Genomic DNA, 14,272 nt, shown 5'->3' on the forward strand with positions numbered 1-14,272 from the left:
ATCGGATGAGTCATGCCATGACCTGACATGAGTCAAAATGTTAGGCAACCATCATTTTCTGCACTGAATTTTTCCAGTTTATTCAGGCATATCAGCATGGGAGGGCGACACAAAAATGCATGTCAGAATATCATAAAATTATTTTGAAAACCACTGTCCATCTGTTTATGAATGATGCATTTACTCTGTCAGTTTCCCATCGGAAACTTACTGACCAGAGATTCGCCCACAGAAATTCGCAAAACAACTGAGTGATAATGACTAATTTACACCTTCAGTGTCAATACCATTTGTTTTGGTGACATTTAAAAAGGAAGTCCAGTGATGCATTTTCACTTTCTACATGAAAATAATGTCGAGAAAATAAAGCTAATGAATGTGTAATCATAAACCACACCTAGATTCTCCTGTACAGAAAATCCAGCCCCCCCCCCCCMAAAAAAAAAACACACATATACACACACACACACACAAAAATGCCTCCCTCAGAAGTCATTGTTATCTCTACAACAGAGCTTCAAAGAACGTGCCGACCTGGACAATCTAAAGTTTGCACCAAGGACCCCGCTGACCCCATGACACCTGGTGTCCCAAAGAGGACAGGGAAAGCTCAAAGTCCAAACACTTAGCAGCGCAGCAGCTTGTTGCATTTAAGAGCAGACTGCGTCTAATTCACAACGGGTTACTTATTGGTACAACGACGTATCAGGACGAAGCCCGATGAGGTCAGACTGTTTGGCAGTAAGCTATTCCCACTTATCTCCAGAACTCAGGTGGGTTTAGGGAATGACTTGCCTCCGTCGGTATGCTTCATGTTGTTCATCCTCTGAACAGGTGGCACTCCCTTAGTGAGTCATCGCACCTTTGATATCACCAGGAATGATTCACCTCAACAACAGTGACAACAACAGGTTTATTCAGAATCACAAACACCTCTGACCACGGCTGCTACGACACAAAAGGAGCTGGAGCACCTGGTAGTGGGCGGGTTGCCCCTGCATTGCATCACCCGGTTCCCGAGTAACTCCTCTTAGCCTCGAGCATGATTCCAGCTATTCTCATGGACACATGCTGCAGCGGAGCAGCATTATGAGCAGTAGAGCGGCCCGTTTTCTTTCACTCTCTCTCTTATTTTTGGCCTGTGGCTCTACAGCTTGGCCTCTGTGTGTCCCAGATGTCTGTCTGCGTCGTCCCCAGTGACTGAGGGGACCATTTCCTGTGTGAACCAACACCCAAACGCAGAAAGCAATCGCAGATAACAATCTCGTATACATTTGCATGGGCATGACAATTCTAAGAAGTAAATTGATGCCACTAATATCAGCCTATCTGTGTACTCAGGACGGGAAGTTTACTGGATGGCCAAGCACGTACACTCTGGTAATTTGGACGGGGGGTGGGAGTGGGGAGGTGGGAAAGGGGGGGGATAAGAGAGTGGTGGAGGAGGGGGGTGGGGTTGGGTGGAAGTTTCCTCACAGTCCCTTAGCAACAAGGTCTGCTGCTGGCAAGGCCTCCAGAATGTGCTGTGGTTTACAGCAGAGATAAACATTGACTTTGCCACCCTGAGAAGTAAATCTGATTTCAGTAATGGAACACTGCATGACTTTAAACACGAATCGGACAACAGAGGAAGAGAATAACAGAGTTACAGTCTCATCGGCGGACGGGATGTCTTTAAAGCGCATTTAAACGGAAGGAATCTGCGACTAAAAAGCGGTTTTAATTAAAGCGATTGTTGCCCTTATCAGCCACACAGCAAGGCCGGCCGAGACGTAGCTGCCCCTATCTGCCTTTGAGACTCCCATCTTTCTTTTATAAGAGACAAACATTTGTTTCTTAAGCAGAGGTGTCTTTTGTTGCACCGAATCAACGTCAAATTCACATTATGCCCATTAAGACCTCACGGTGAACTTGCAAAGTTTAAAAAATAAATAAATAAAATGTCAGGCTTTGGTGGAAAAACCAACAGTGTAGAAATGAAAGGCTGGCTCTGTGTAAGGTCTGAGAGGGATAAACCTTCCTGGAAAAACTGCTGAGAGGCTTTCTGTCTTTTAATTGACAAACTGGCAGGGTGAATTTTGGGCTTCTTGTGTGACGGTGGGGTGAGACAGGGGGAGGGATTAACTGATCACAACCCCAGTCATACTCATAAAAAAATATGCTTCTCGCCCTCTGCACACAACCTGAGTTAAAGCTTGAATGAGTCCAGGAGAGCGCCACAGTCAGCCATTTATTAAGAGAAGTTATTAGTGGACCCTAAGGTCAGAGCAGTTAGGGGACCCAGGTCAGCAGGGAATCTCACAATAGAGACCTATAAATATCAAACCAGGTTTATTTTTAGAACGGTTCAACAACAAGGCAGTTCAAAGTGCTTTACGCCATAAAATCAATGAAGTCACCCATTATAAAACAAGCAATACCCATTACATCTTACGAAATGTCATCTTCAAAATCGTCAAGCAAATACACATTCTGGTTATTATAAATCAAAGGCAACTCTGAACAGGTCGATTTAAAGGAACTCAGTGTTTCAGCAGTTTTGCAGGTTTCTGGAAGTTTGTTCCAGATCTATGGTGCATAGAAGCTGATTGCTGCTTCTCCATGTTTGGTTCTGGTTCTGGAGTTGCAGAGCAGAACCAGAACCAGAAGCTGGATGGTTGATACAACAGCAGATCTTTAATGTATTGTGGTGCTAAGTCATTACGTAATTTATAAACTAGCAACAGTATTTAAAGTCTATTTTCTGAGCTGATGTGCTCCATCATCCTCCTGCGAGAAGGTGAGCAGCAGTTCACTAAAACAAAATACAATTAAGAGTGAGGCCAACTTCATTCAGCTTTAAAAATAGACTTAAAACTGTCTTAAATTCAGAAATTAAAAGCTACTTTTTGATGATTCTTGTTAATCGATTATTCTTAACCCATCCTGCCAAACTCTACTGAGTCTGCATTGTACGTCAAACACTGCAGTTTTATATTTAACAAATATGTTTAATTGCTGAATAACCAATAATTTATCAAACTAAATGCCTGCAAGTTCAAACTTTTTAAAAACAGAAGCACTTGCTGGATGGTTAAACATTCTCAAAGTTTGGTTAAAAGTAGTTTATACCTTAATTTGTAGGAGGTAATATTTTGCATTATTATTTCGTATAAATTCAGATTAGGTTGTTGCTGGGGTAATATATAATAATAACTTTTATACCGGACACTTAGTTACATAAAGTTACATGATTGATTATTGGGAAATGTGTGTAGAAAGTGAGGTTGCCAGCAATGATCTGACACTATGATACACATACTTAGAATAAGTGTTTTGACTCAAAATAATTGCCTGATATAATGTAAAACAGTATAAAAACTGTATAAAGCTTATAGTTATGTACAGCTATAGATGTTTTTATTTTTTTATGTCTAAAAATTTTATATTGGACATTTAGTCTGTCTGGATTTAGTTTTTTAATGTTCCAATCTCAGCATGTGTTTACACAGGAAGATCATTGGTGGCGCACCGCCTCCACTCCTTGGGAAAATAATCATTAGCTTCTTTACAAATAATGGCCCAGTGCAAACAAGTCAATGCTAAATGTTTATAAAAGAGCATTCACATAAATCACTATGTTTTTTTTTGAAAGACTGGTTATTTTTAAGACAAGACATAAAAAAAGAGCTACAGTTTTGCTGTCACAACACACTAATTATCGACTTAGAGAATTAACAGGTAGGATGTTTAATTAAAAAAAATATATATATATTCTAAACTGAACATTTACACTCAAGTCAAGCAGAGCTTTTTGGACCCCATACAGTCTAGGACCGGCTCTGCTCAGGGCCATCATATGGGGCATGGCTGTACAATCTGACCACATGATCTCCAACACAGATGGTAGGTTGCAAATGTTGGACTGAGGGAGGGTGAATGATGCAGCACATGTACTGTCCAGAGGAATGGAGCCAGAAGCAAGAGGCAGGGAAAGGAAAATGATTAAATATCTACAGAAATAAACACGTTAATCCACAGCAACAACAAACACAGTGTTGCTTCCTGTGTACGAGCTCATGTGGGACAATGAAGGGGCTTGTTTTATCTCCTCACAAGTTCACAGGCCTGGATGTGATTTCAGCTTCCGAAAGAGTCTTTTTTTGTTAACACCACTGTGATTTTTCTTTTATTTACCGAAGCTAGATTTGGTATAACACACTTTTCAGAGACATGAGTTACTAAAACATTATACGGACTCTAGGTTTTAAAACAAATGCTAAACGTGCGTCAGTGTGGTAGGGAAAGAATAAAATAAAAAAACACCCAAGGAAGACGCATGTGAAAGTTTTAAATTACACTAAAACATATCACAGAAGGTTACGGTCGCGTCTACTTACAAAAAGTTTTCCGACCACCGGACCGAAGTTCATCTTGGGAACTTCGAGATGAGCGTCAATCCCAAAGCAGTTCGCGTTCCGAAGCACCAGTCTGAAAACGTCTAAAAAAACACACACTTAAAGTGAAAAAACAAACACGGACACGCGAGTCCAACTTAAAATCTATCCGTCATCCGGTTTCTTTCATAGGTTCACTGAGTTAGAGACTGAACTTTCCAGCGTTTTTTCCTGAGCAGGGAGACACACGGTCTGAGAGCGAATGTGATTTTTTTTCTCTGTGCCTCGAGAACAGCTGTTGACGTCACTGGCCAAGCAGCCAATCAGAATGCCGTCTCATCCCTGGGATAATAATTAAGCAGGTAATTGTTCAGGTTCTTAATGCTAAACACGTTCCACTGGTAGTTAAGCCCTTTGCTGTCTCAGATATGCAAACTGGACTTATTTAACGACTTCTAAATCTTCACCAGCAACCTTGAAGAACAGTTTTTTTGTTTTGTTTTGTTTTTTTAACCTTCAAACCCCAGACCAAACAATGGGGTTATGCAAGTCAGTTGCTTCTTGACACCCTCTGCGAATACGTCTAGGTAGAAAAACAACAGGTGTAAAAGCAAACGTCCCGGGGTTTTATAACAGGCGACCTTGCAAAAGTATTGGCATCCCTTCACATTTTCTACAAACTAACCACATTATATTTATTTGAGACTGTGTGTTGTTGGCCAACAAAAGTGAGTAAAATGTGCTTTTTATAATTATCTACAGAGTGTGCTTAATATGTTATAATGTATTGACTAACAGTTGCTGCATTAACTTTATCTTCATGTACTTTAGTACTTTGATGGCATGTTAGCCCTATAGAGAACACAGGAAACACTGAGAAGGAGGCGTTCCGGTCATGTTCCATGTTTGCTGAATAACTAACAATGCAAAACACTCTAATGACACTATGGTGAAAAGTGGTGGCAGCATCATGCTATGGGAATGATTTTATTCCACAGGGTCAGGGACGCCGGTCAGAGTTTGAACTATTTAGAAAATAATCTGTCTTAAACAGCAGACAGAGACATACCTTAAAAAGACATGCTACAAAAATCTATTACAAAGTAACACATGCAAATTCTTGGCACACTTTTCAGATTTTGAAGCGTAACAAAAGGAAAATCTTGTATAATTTTTCTTTCCACTTTAGTCTTCCACGCCACTTTATTCCATAAAGAAACTATTTCTGTCTCATGTCCCTAAATGAAAACCTCCCAAGAGTTTTGTTCTTTCACATCTCCCCTCATGGGACTTAGAAAGTATCAGTGGTTACATATGTTTTAGATCAGAAATGTCCAAACTTTTCAAAAATGTCAAGTTGAAAGTACTCTGGGGGCCACAGAACTTTTAGTGTTTTTCTTATTTAATAATAATAGCAAAAACTATTTTATTCATGTAATTTTTACCTGACAAATAAACAACAAACTAAACACACAATATTTTCATGAAATAAGCAAAGCAGTCAGATTTCTGTAGACAAGCCACACGTAAACTATAGATTTCACAGAAAAAAAACCAGAACTATATATGGCAAAACCTTCAAGTTGACCATTTTTTCTAGATTGTTTTGTGTCTTTTCACCAACAAGAACAGAATTTTACTCACTCTCGCTTTATTGTAGTCAAGTTTATGAAACGGCCAGGTCTGCATTTTAATTAAAGCCACTGGATGTTTTTAGTCCATATTGCTAACAAATCGAGTTATATAAAATTTCACCCTCCCACAGTTTTTAAATGTGTATCTACATCAATTGCTGTTCTTGAGCTGTGATCATGGGTATCGGCAACACAGAGACACACAGGACAAACAACCATGCACACACACACAGAGGCCAATTAACCTGACAGTCATGTTTTTGGACTATGGGAGGAAACCGGAGTACCTGGAGAAAACCCACCATGCACAGGGAGAACATGCAAACTCCATGCAGAAAGACCGGGGCTGGGAATTGAACCCAGAACCTTCTTGCTGCAAGGCAACAGCTCTACCTACTGCGCCACTGTGCAGCCCCCTGTCTTATATTATTAGAACATTTTATCATTTTAGATTTCTACAATCAACTCACTGAACAACGTGGGAGGAGAACTAGATTGCACACAAGTGGACTAATAATTATGTTACTCAATCGCACTCAATTTTATTTAGCTTTATCGAAGCAAAAATGGCTGAAAAAAAAGCATGCCGCACTTTTCAGACTTTAGTTTGAAACGGGGAAAAAAGACCCACTTCATATACTGTTTTCGTACTATGTTGTGTTCGTTTGTCACATCAAATCCCAATAAAATACCTAAAAAAACAATAGTGCTTGTAATATGTGCAAAAATTTATGAGGTATAAAAATAAATACTTTTACAAGGCAATACGGTTCTGGGAATCTGGAGTCCAATCTCCAATCCACTCAAATGAGAGAAGTTACATAATTTCTCAATGGAGGATGGACGTTTGGCTTACTGTACAGTAGACAGGAAGATCCCCAGTCTGGATTGTGAAAATTTTCACTTCAATAAACTGAGTCACTCCCGTCTGGTCTGGAGATGATTTTTTTTAGGCTTTCCATATAGACTCCTGCTCCAAATCGACCTTTCTCTTTGCGTCCCATTTGCCCAGACCTATGATTGTTTCAAATCACTGCTATAGAGTGCGGGTTTTGATGTCTTCCATGTTTTTATGTCTTTAATGTTTTTAATTTCTTTTCCTTTCTTTTCGACGTTTTAATGATGTAATGTTTTTTTTTTTTTTTTTATCTCTTTCTCTTTCTCACTGTTTATTTCTGTTTTTATTTTAATTATGTAAAGCACTTTGAAATGCCTTGCTGCTGAAATGTGCTATACAAATAAAATTTGATTGATTGATTGATTGATTGAAAATCAAATTCTCCTCAATGGCTTTTAATCCTACCAGCGCACTTTTTTTTTTTGCATACCCACGCAACCTGAGGTTGCTTTTAAACTGGCTTTACAAATAAACTTTGACTGTGCCTTTGATCAGCCTTCACTTGCTTACTGGTTACACACTCCAGCCTCATTAACCAGGCTATATAATGTGTAACTTGCAAGTAATAAATGGCTAATGTGCAACAGAAGTGAATGAATGACCCCAAAGTGGGAGAAAAACACATTTCCCAAGCAAAAGGAGACACTGAGTCCTCATTAAACTCAATGGAAAAGTTGTAATTCAGCTTGTTTTTGGTTTTTTTCTCTCTCTTTTTACTCTATTTAGGGGAAATTGTCTTTCTTTTTCCTATGTTGTAAGGTCTACTGTTTGAAGGGCAAGTGATCTAGGGTTTAATGACACTAATTTATGCTAAGCAACATCAAATAAACATCCTGTCAAATCTGGTTCCTGCAGACAAAATCTTATCTGTCCCTGCGGTTTTAAAGCCTGCACGTCTGGGGAGGGGGAGAAAGCGGAAGACATTTGGGCTGACCGTACTAGGGCAATTTAAAAGGAAAAACAAAACAAAAACAAAAACAAATACAGTCGAGCTGGGATAAATAAATTACTGTCAGGACATCGGAGTGATGAAACAAGGATTGAGCAACTTTTTGACGCGTCTGAAAGCTGCCGGGTGAGTGGCTCACTTCTCATTCTCCTGCCTATTGAAACCGCAGTGTTATGAAACATTCCTGTGATTAGTGGGATATCTTGTGACCAAAGGCATGATAGTGACATTACAGAGAGGTGGAGACGGGGAAGTGTGTGTGTGTGTGGGTGTGCGTGTGTGTGCGTGGGGATGGGGGGGCATGGGCGAGGTTATCACAATCAAAGGTCCTCTGGTGTGGGCAAAACTGCCTTGGTGGGTTGAATGTTGTTGTAAACTGTGGGATTTTGTCACAGAGGACCTCCACTCCCTTTGTAAACACTCCACTATAACGTGAGTGGGACGGTTCTCATACAAATACAGCTGAAATCACAGATTCACACACGCAGTCTAAAAAGTCACATTACTTTTTTTTTTTTACCCTTTTCTTACTGACATTAAATCAAAGCAATAATGTTCTGCTTTGGGTCAGTTAGGATTACCTACATCTTTTTCTCTTTGCTAAAAGCCACAATAAGGAAATTCAGGAGTTTACTTCTATGTTTGCTGTGTCCATTCACATCATTTGAGTTAAATGGAGATAGGTTTGATTTGTTTTCCAAAGGCAACACCTCCAGAATTCTGCTTCCTTGCATGACATCTTGGCCTAATCGTAATAAACTAAACAAAAATACCAAGAAGAATATCACGGGGGTAGACAGTTCTGGTTCTTCGTTGGGTATGAAAACGTTTCAGTGCAAATTGTGCAACATTAGAAGAAAACCAAATAGTCTTGTTAGGATGATGTCTGAAGAGACTCGTTTTTAACAGTGAAACAGGGTTCTGTTCATACAGGGGCTGAAATGCCGCTCAGAGAGGAAGAAGCAATTACTCCAGAAAAATAAAAGAAGAAAAATAAAAAAACCAGCATGCTGTCACAAAGAGCTATAGTTTTATAGATGTAGTATGGTCTGATGGAACAAAAATCAAAGCATTTGACCAAAATGATTATCTTTACATTTTTCATCCTAATAAATGGTCTCAGCTATGGGGCATGGAGGTGCCAGCATCATGCTGAGGGGTGTGTTTCCCAGCAGGAGGATCTGGTACACTTCACAAAACACATGAAACGATGAAAGAAACATTTCAAGATTTGAAAAGTGCAGTGATGTTTCAGCGCGGCCACCACAAAGCCCTGATTTCCAAACCCATTGATCCAAGTGCCTCAGTCTAAAATCCAATTCTACTAAGAAAATATCTAAAAATATAAAGGAAGTTAAACTTAAGAAGAAAATAAAATCTACAACTTCTCATTCCACCTTTTAGTAAATATAAATAATTTAATCACGTCTGACCTAGAACAGGAAACGTTTGGTCTAGTTTAATGTCAGAAGGTTTATGTTGCGTCTGTTTGACGTTAACCCTGAAAAACTGCTTGCAGGGAGACTGAAGCTGGAACATCTGAGCGTCTGAGGCCACAGTGACAAGCATTAAAGAGATGCTTGACCTTGGTGACAGAAGGGGATCAGATGTTTTAGTTGTTGTTGCTACAGGAAAAAGGAAAAAAAAAAACAGGACTATTCGTCCAGTTATAGAACAGATGCAACTTATCTGCTCCTGTCCCTGTTAAAAGCTGTCTAGGAAATCTGTGTATCTTCCACTTAGAGAACATCCTGTGCTCCTCCTTCTGAGGTCACCGACTACGTGCTCAAAAACAGGAAGCGTGTGATTGAGCTGTTTGTCGGCTTGTCCCCACCAAGTCCGTATTTATGGTCACAAGGTTGATTAGTTCAGATACCGGATTCCTGAACTGCAGCGAATTTGTCAACAGATTTTCTTTTTACAATTTATCGTCTCCGATGCGAAGACGAATGTCTAACTTTTACCACTAAAGGAAATTAATAGCCAGAGGTTATGCAGCGCAGGGAACATTTTCATATCCCATGTGGGAAATGAACAACAAGAAGCCGCCTTTGTGAATATTAGCAGTGTGTGCGAAACATATGCTACTAAATCAGATTTTTTTCTCTCTCTCTTTTTCACACAGAAGTGACCTGCAAAGGAAGAGGTTGGGAAAAAAATAAAAGGAAGGGAAACCTTCCTGAGCGTCAGCGACTTATCTTGTGACGCCTGCAGGGTATTGTTTCACTGGCTTCTCCGAGAAAAGAAACGAGGAGGAGGTAAAAATAATGATAATAAGATGCATGTTTTTATATGACTTTCTTGTTTACAGTTGTTGGGATGTGTTTCGATTGCATGCATATGGTCAACCAACCTGCAGCAGCAGCAAACAGGTCATCCAACCCAGGCGGATTGGACTACATCCCACATTTCTGCTCCGTTTCTTGGTTTTGCTGCAAACGCTGCATCTTTTGGTGTCAGTCCACATGTTTTCTTTTGGGATCATCACGGTCTGGAAATCAGGCCGGCCTCGCCACAACAACAATGCTGCTGGTCTGGAATCGTGATCACTGCTGTGCTTGAGGTCGGCTTGTTGGAAGATACATTTTAAGAACATTTCTTCTTTGGCATAAGGCGAAACGACTATCTCAGAGAATTTGATGTCTCCGAACACATCCATGACCCAAGATGTGCAATAAAAAGAAGTGACACCTTAAAGTTACAGTATGTAACTTTTATTTAAAAATATATGTTTTTTTAGTAGACTGTCACTATGCCATAACAGTGTGACACAGGATAATCTGTGAAAAGATCGATTTCCTCCACTTCCTCCCATTGCTAATGTTGGCGTCTGCAGAAATGCATCGCCCCCGGTCAAAAACAACCAATCAGAATCAGGAGGAAGGTCTTAGTGCTGTCAATCAACCTTTTGTAGTCGCTGCTAAATGTGCTAATGTTGGAGAAAAAAAATCTTACCACTACAGGAAAACCGTTTAACAGTGGCTACATTAACTAGCCTGACCATTCATGACAGGCTAGTTAGCAGAATTATCAAACTTATCAATAAATCTGATACCGATCCTTCCTTATGGGCTTTTCTTTCCCTAATCATCTTTTCAATCAAAGTATGGTAGAACCATCCAATTTCTCATGGCTGGTTGGTCTGTTTATTTTTTTATTTCTTTGCTACGCATACAAGTAATGTTTTTGCAATTTAGAAATATTGAATCAAAAACAGTGATTGAGCTGGTTAGTGCCTTTGGACTGCTTTATTTCGAACACAGCTGAACACGAGGAACGTTGAGAGCTACAAAAATGTTTCATTCGTTAACTAACCATATATACCAAGGAGATTTTGCAATTTCATAACACTGTAAAGTTAGAAGTAATGCCCTGCAGTAAAATTAGGATCTTATTCACAGCTGAAAACACAAGCAGAAGCAGAAGTGCTCATTTAACAGTGGATAAATGTGGATATTAAACTTTCTGTAATCATTTAATGGTGTTGTTTATGCTTCTAGTCGCTCACAGCAATTCAGTTAAGACAGTTATTAGCAACTTCAAAAGAGGCTAAAGTGAATGCGAACCCTTCTGTGGTAGCAAACAACATCAACAGGCTCTGTGAACGTTGAGCTCTGACAGAACAGGAGGTTTTTGTTGACATTCTTGTCGTCTTCTCTAGCTTTAAGGCTCACGAGTAGAGGGAAAACACAGCAACAGAAGCTGCACTATCAATTAGACACACTTTAACAAAGAGACTAAAATTACACTGTGTGGCTCATGATATATACATTTCCAGTAGTGGATTAGTAGCCTGCTTGTGTGAGAGAGCGACTGAGACTTAGCAAGCCCCTATGGACTCAAACTCCACAGTTTCAGTCTGTCGGGGCTCCCATCGTGTTTCCACCAGCTAATGAATCTGGTTCTCTACTTTTTAAATGATTTATTTCAATAAATAGTTGAAATATGGAGTTCGTTTGACCTATATTGCAAAAGAACTCAAACTCCTGGAGGTTTTCTACATTTAGTCATTTTGGAACTATTACACATATTTTGGGGGGATTTGAAGAGGTACACCAACACATTCTAGTGTGTGATTGTGAAACAGGAGGAAAAGGATGAATCTGGATAAATCTCATAATTACTTTCATGACCCTGAAACCGTTGCATTCTCTGCTTGAAGGTCACCTTCCAGCAGGACAACAACCATGAACATACAGTCAGTGCTGGATTTGACTGGTTTAAACGACGACAGTCCAGAAATAAAATCAACTTAAAAAGTTTGAGCTAAACAAAGCTGGTCAACTCTTATAGCTGTAACTGCAGCAAAAAAGTGTTTCTTCAGGAAATTAAATCCAAATGCATGCCAGAGGCAAACATATATTACTCATAATAATAATATTATAATAATGAAATAAATCAGCTAACCTACTTTTTATTGACAGATATATGATGCCAACCACATCTTTTTAACTCTGCAAAGTAGGAAAAGTACTCCAAGGGTATGATCGTTTTTGCAAAAGCACAACTGGCTGCACATTCTTCAGCAACAATAGCAACACATTGGATGTTTGTGACAAGTTATCAAAAAGTTGCTAAATTATTTTTGAGCGGGTGCGTTTCACCGCAGATGGCTTCAGTTCTCTGTCTGATGGCTGCCTCAAGTTACTGCCTGAGTAACAGTATATACGGTAAAGACAACTTATTTTCCATTAAAAAGATTATTAATCAAAATATTATAGAAATGACTGAGTTACCGTTTAAGAAATGAATCAGGACAGTGATTTAAAGCGTTTATTCCAAATTGCCTCTTGGTTTACTTTTATTTTTGTCAGTCTATTTTTAAAAACGCTGCTGTCAGCATGACGTCACCAAACCACAATGTAGTCTTGTCTGCTTACACTGGAATAATCACAGCAGATAATGACGAAGTCAGTTTGTTGACCCCTGCGTAATATTAATAAAATGAACTTTTGTTAAAAAGTTACTGGACTTCAACACTCAAATTTAATAGTAAAAATAAATCTTAAAGTCTTGTTTGTGTTTATGCAAATTGATACCTGGAATTACCAATTAAAATGCCCGCCAGGATTACACAGGCATGCAGTAATATGATATATTCACAGACAATTCGCATTTAAAGATAATTTGGCTCAAATTAAACCTGACTGCATCGTATTTCTATTGCAGACAAAGTGCTGAAAACGAATCGGTGTATGTGAGGTTAATAAAAGAGGGAAGGAATGTACTTTATGTGGACTTAAGCCTCTTTCACAGAGAGAATGGGCTCTAATGCAGCTAACAGACCCCCTCATTATGCTGCCTTTTCTCTATCACACCGAGCCAAACAAAGCTGGCCTAATGGCGTCCCGGTCTGTGTTTACAGAAAGCTTGCTGACGTCCTAGAAATCAGAGACTTGAGTATTTGTCACATGAAGAGCGCAGCAAATCCTCGCACCGCCACAAACGCTTAATTGTGAACTGTGAAGCAGCTGCGGGGGGAAAAGAGGCTGGACCCGACTGAGCGGAGACTTATTTTCTTCTTCTTCCGAGAGGCGTCAAAAAGCGATGCAGTTCAAGAAAGTCTCAAGTGTAAGACAAATAGGAGACGGTCAGACATTACTGGTAATCATCAACTTACTTGATTTATATGTTAAACTGGGCGCAAAATGGTTACTATGTTTTTCTTTGATGCTCCGTAGTTTTATCTCTGAGGTTTTAACCTTCAACAACAACAACAACAAAAAAACATAATAATGTACATCATAGCAAATGTAACAAAGCACTACGTGCGCACGTGACATGTGCATAGAGCAACATGTACTGCTGTTCTTTCTACAAAAAATAGTAAAAAGAAATAAAGATAAAAAAAATACACATCAAAAAATCATTTTTAAGAAAGTCCAGTGTTGCCATAGTTACATATACTCATGCTGTTCATGTTATCTACAACCCATTTATGTGAAAAGGAAGCTACTTCTTCTCCTGTAACATTTCACAATGGCGGAGAATGGAGAGACTAAAAGAAAGGAAGAAAGACAAAGAGAGAGAGAACTTTGATTCAATATTTTTCCTTAATCTTTTCCTCCTGTCCAGCATCCATGGAAGAAGGTTGATTGTGCTCCAAGTGAATCGTCTCATAAGTCTTCATAAAACCTGTAAAGGACTCACTAACTGCATTTCCATTACGCAAAACATATTCTACACTCTGGTAATATTGAAAAAATACAATTTCACCATTGTTGTTTCCAATAACCAAGAAACGCAATCAAAATCACACATAGTTAAGTGTGTTCAGTTGATAGGTCATTAAAAAAGAACATACCACGTCACCATCCTCCTACCACTTCCTGTTTTCTTCTTTACGGCCTACGCCAGTGACGGTGTTCGGCTGTTGATCATGTGACTTGTATGATGCAAAAAAATTGTTTTCATT

The 14,272-nt window shown here is 39.2% G+C and overlaps 1 protein-coding gene across 1 annotated transcript in view; it reads right to left on the minus strand.

The window, feature by feature from the left end:
* tnfrsfa (tumor necrosis factor receptor superfamily, member a) overlaps positions 1-4,747 on the minus strand; it is a 29,691-nt gene extending 24,944 nt beyond the window's left edge. The window contains exon 1 of the mRNA XM_008423498.2: positions 4,380-4,747. Coding sequence (XP_008421720.1) covers positions 4,380-4,412 — 33 coding nt within the window. The 5' untranslated portion in view covers positions 4,413-4,747. The remainder of the gene's footprint in view (positions 1-4,379) is intronic.
* Positions 4,748-14,272: the final 9,525 nt, after the last annotated feature.

Source organism: Poecilia reticulata, linkage group LG12, assembly GCF_000633615.1.
Source record: "Poecilia reticulata strain Guanapo linkage group LG12, Guppy_female_1.0+MT, whole genome shotgun sequence".
NCBI classification, from domain to species: domain Eukaryota; kingdom Metazoa; phylum Chordata; class Actinopteri; order Cyprinodontiformes; family Poeciliidae; genus Poecilia; species Poecilia reticulata.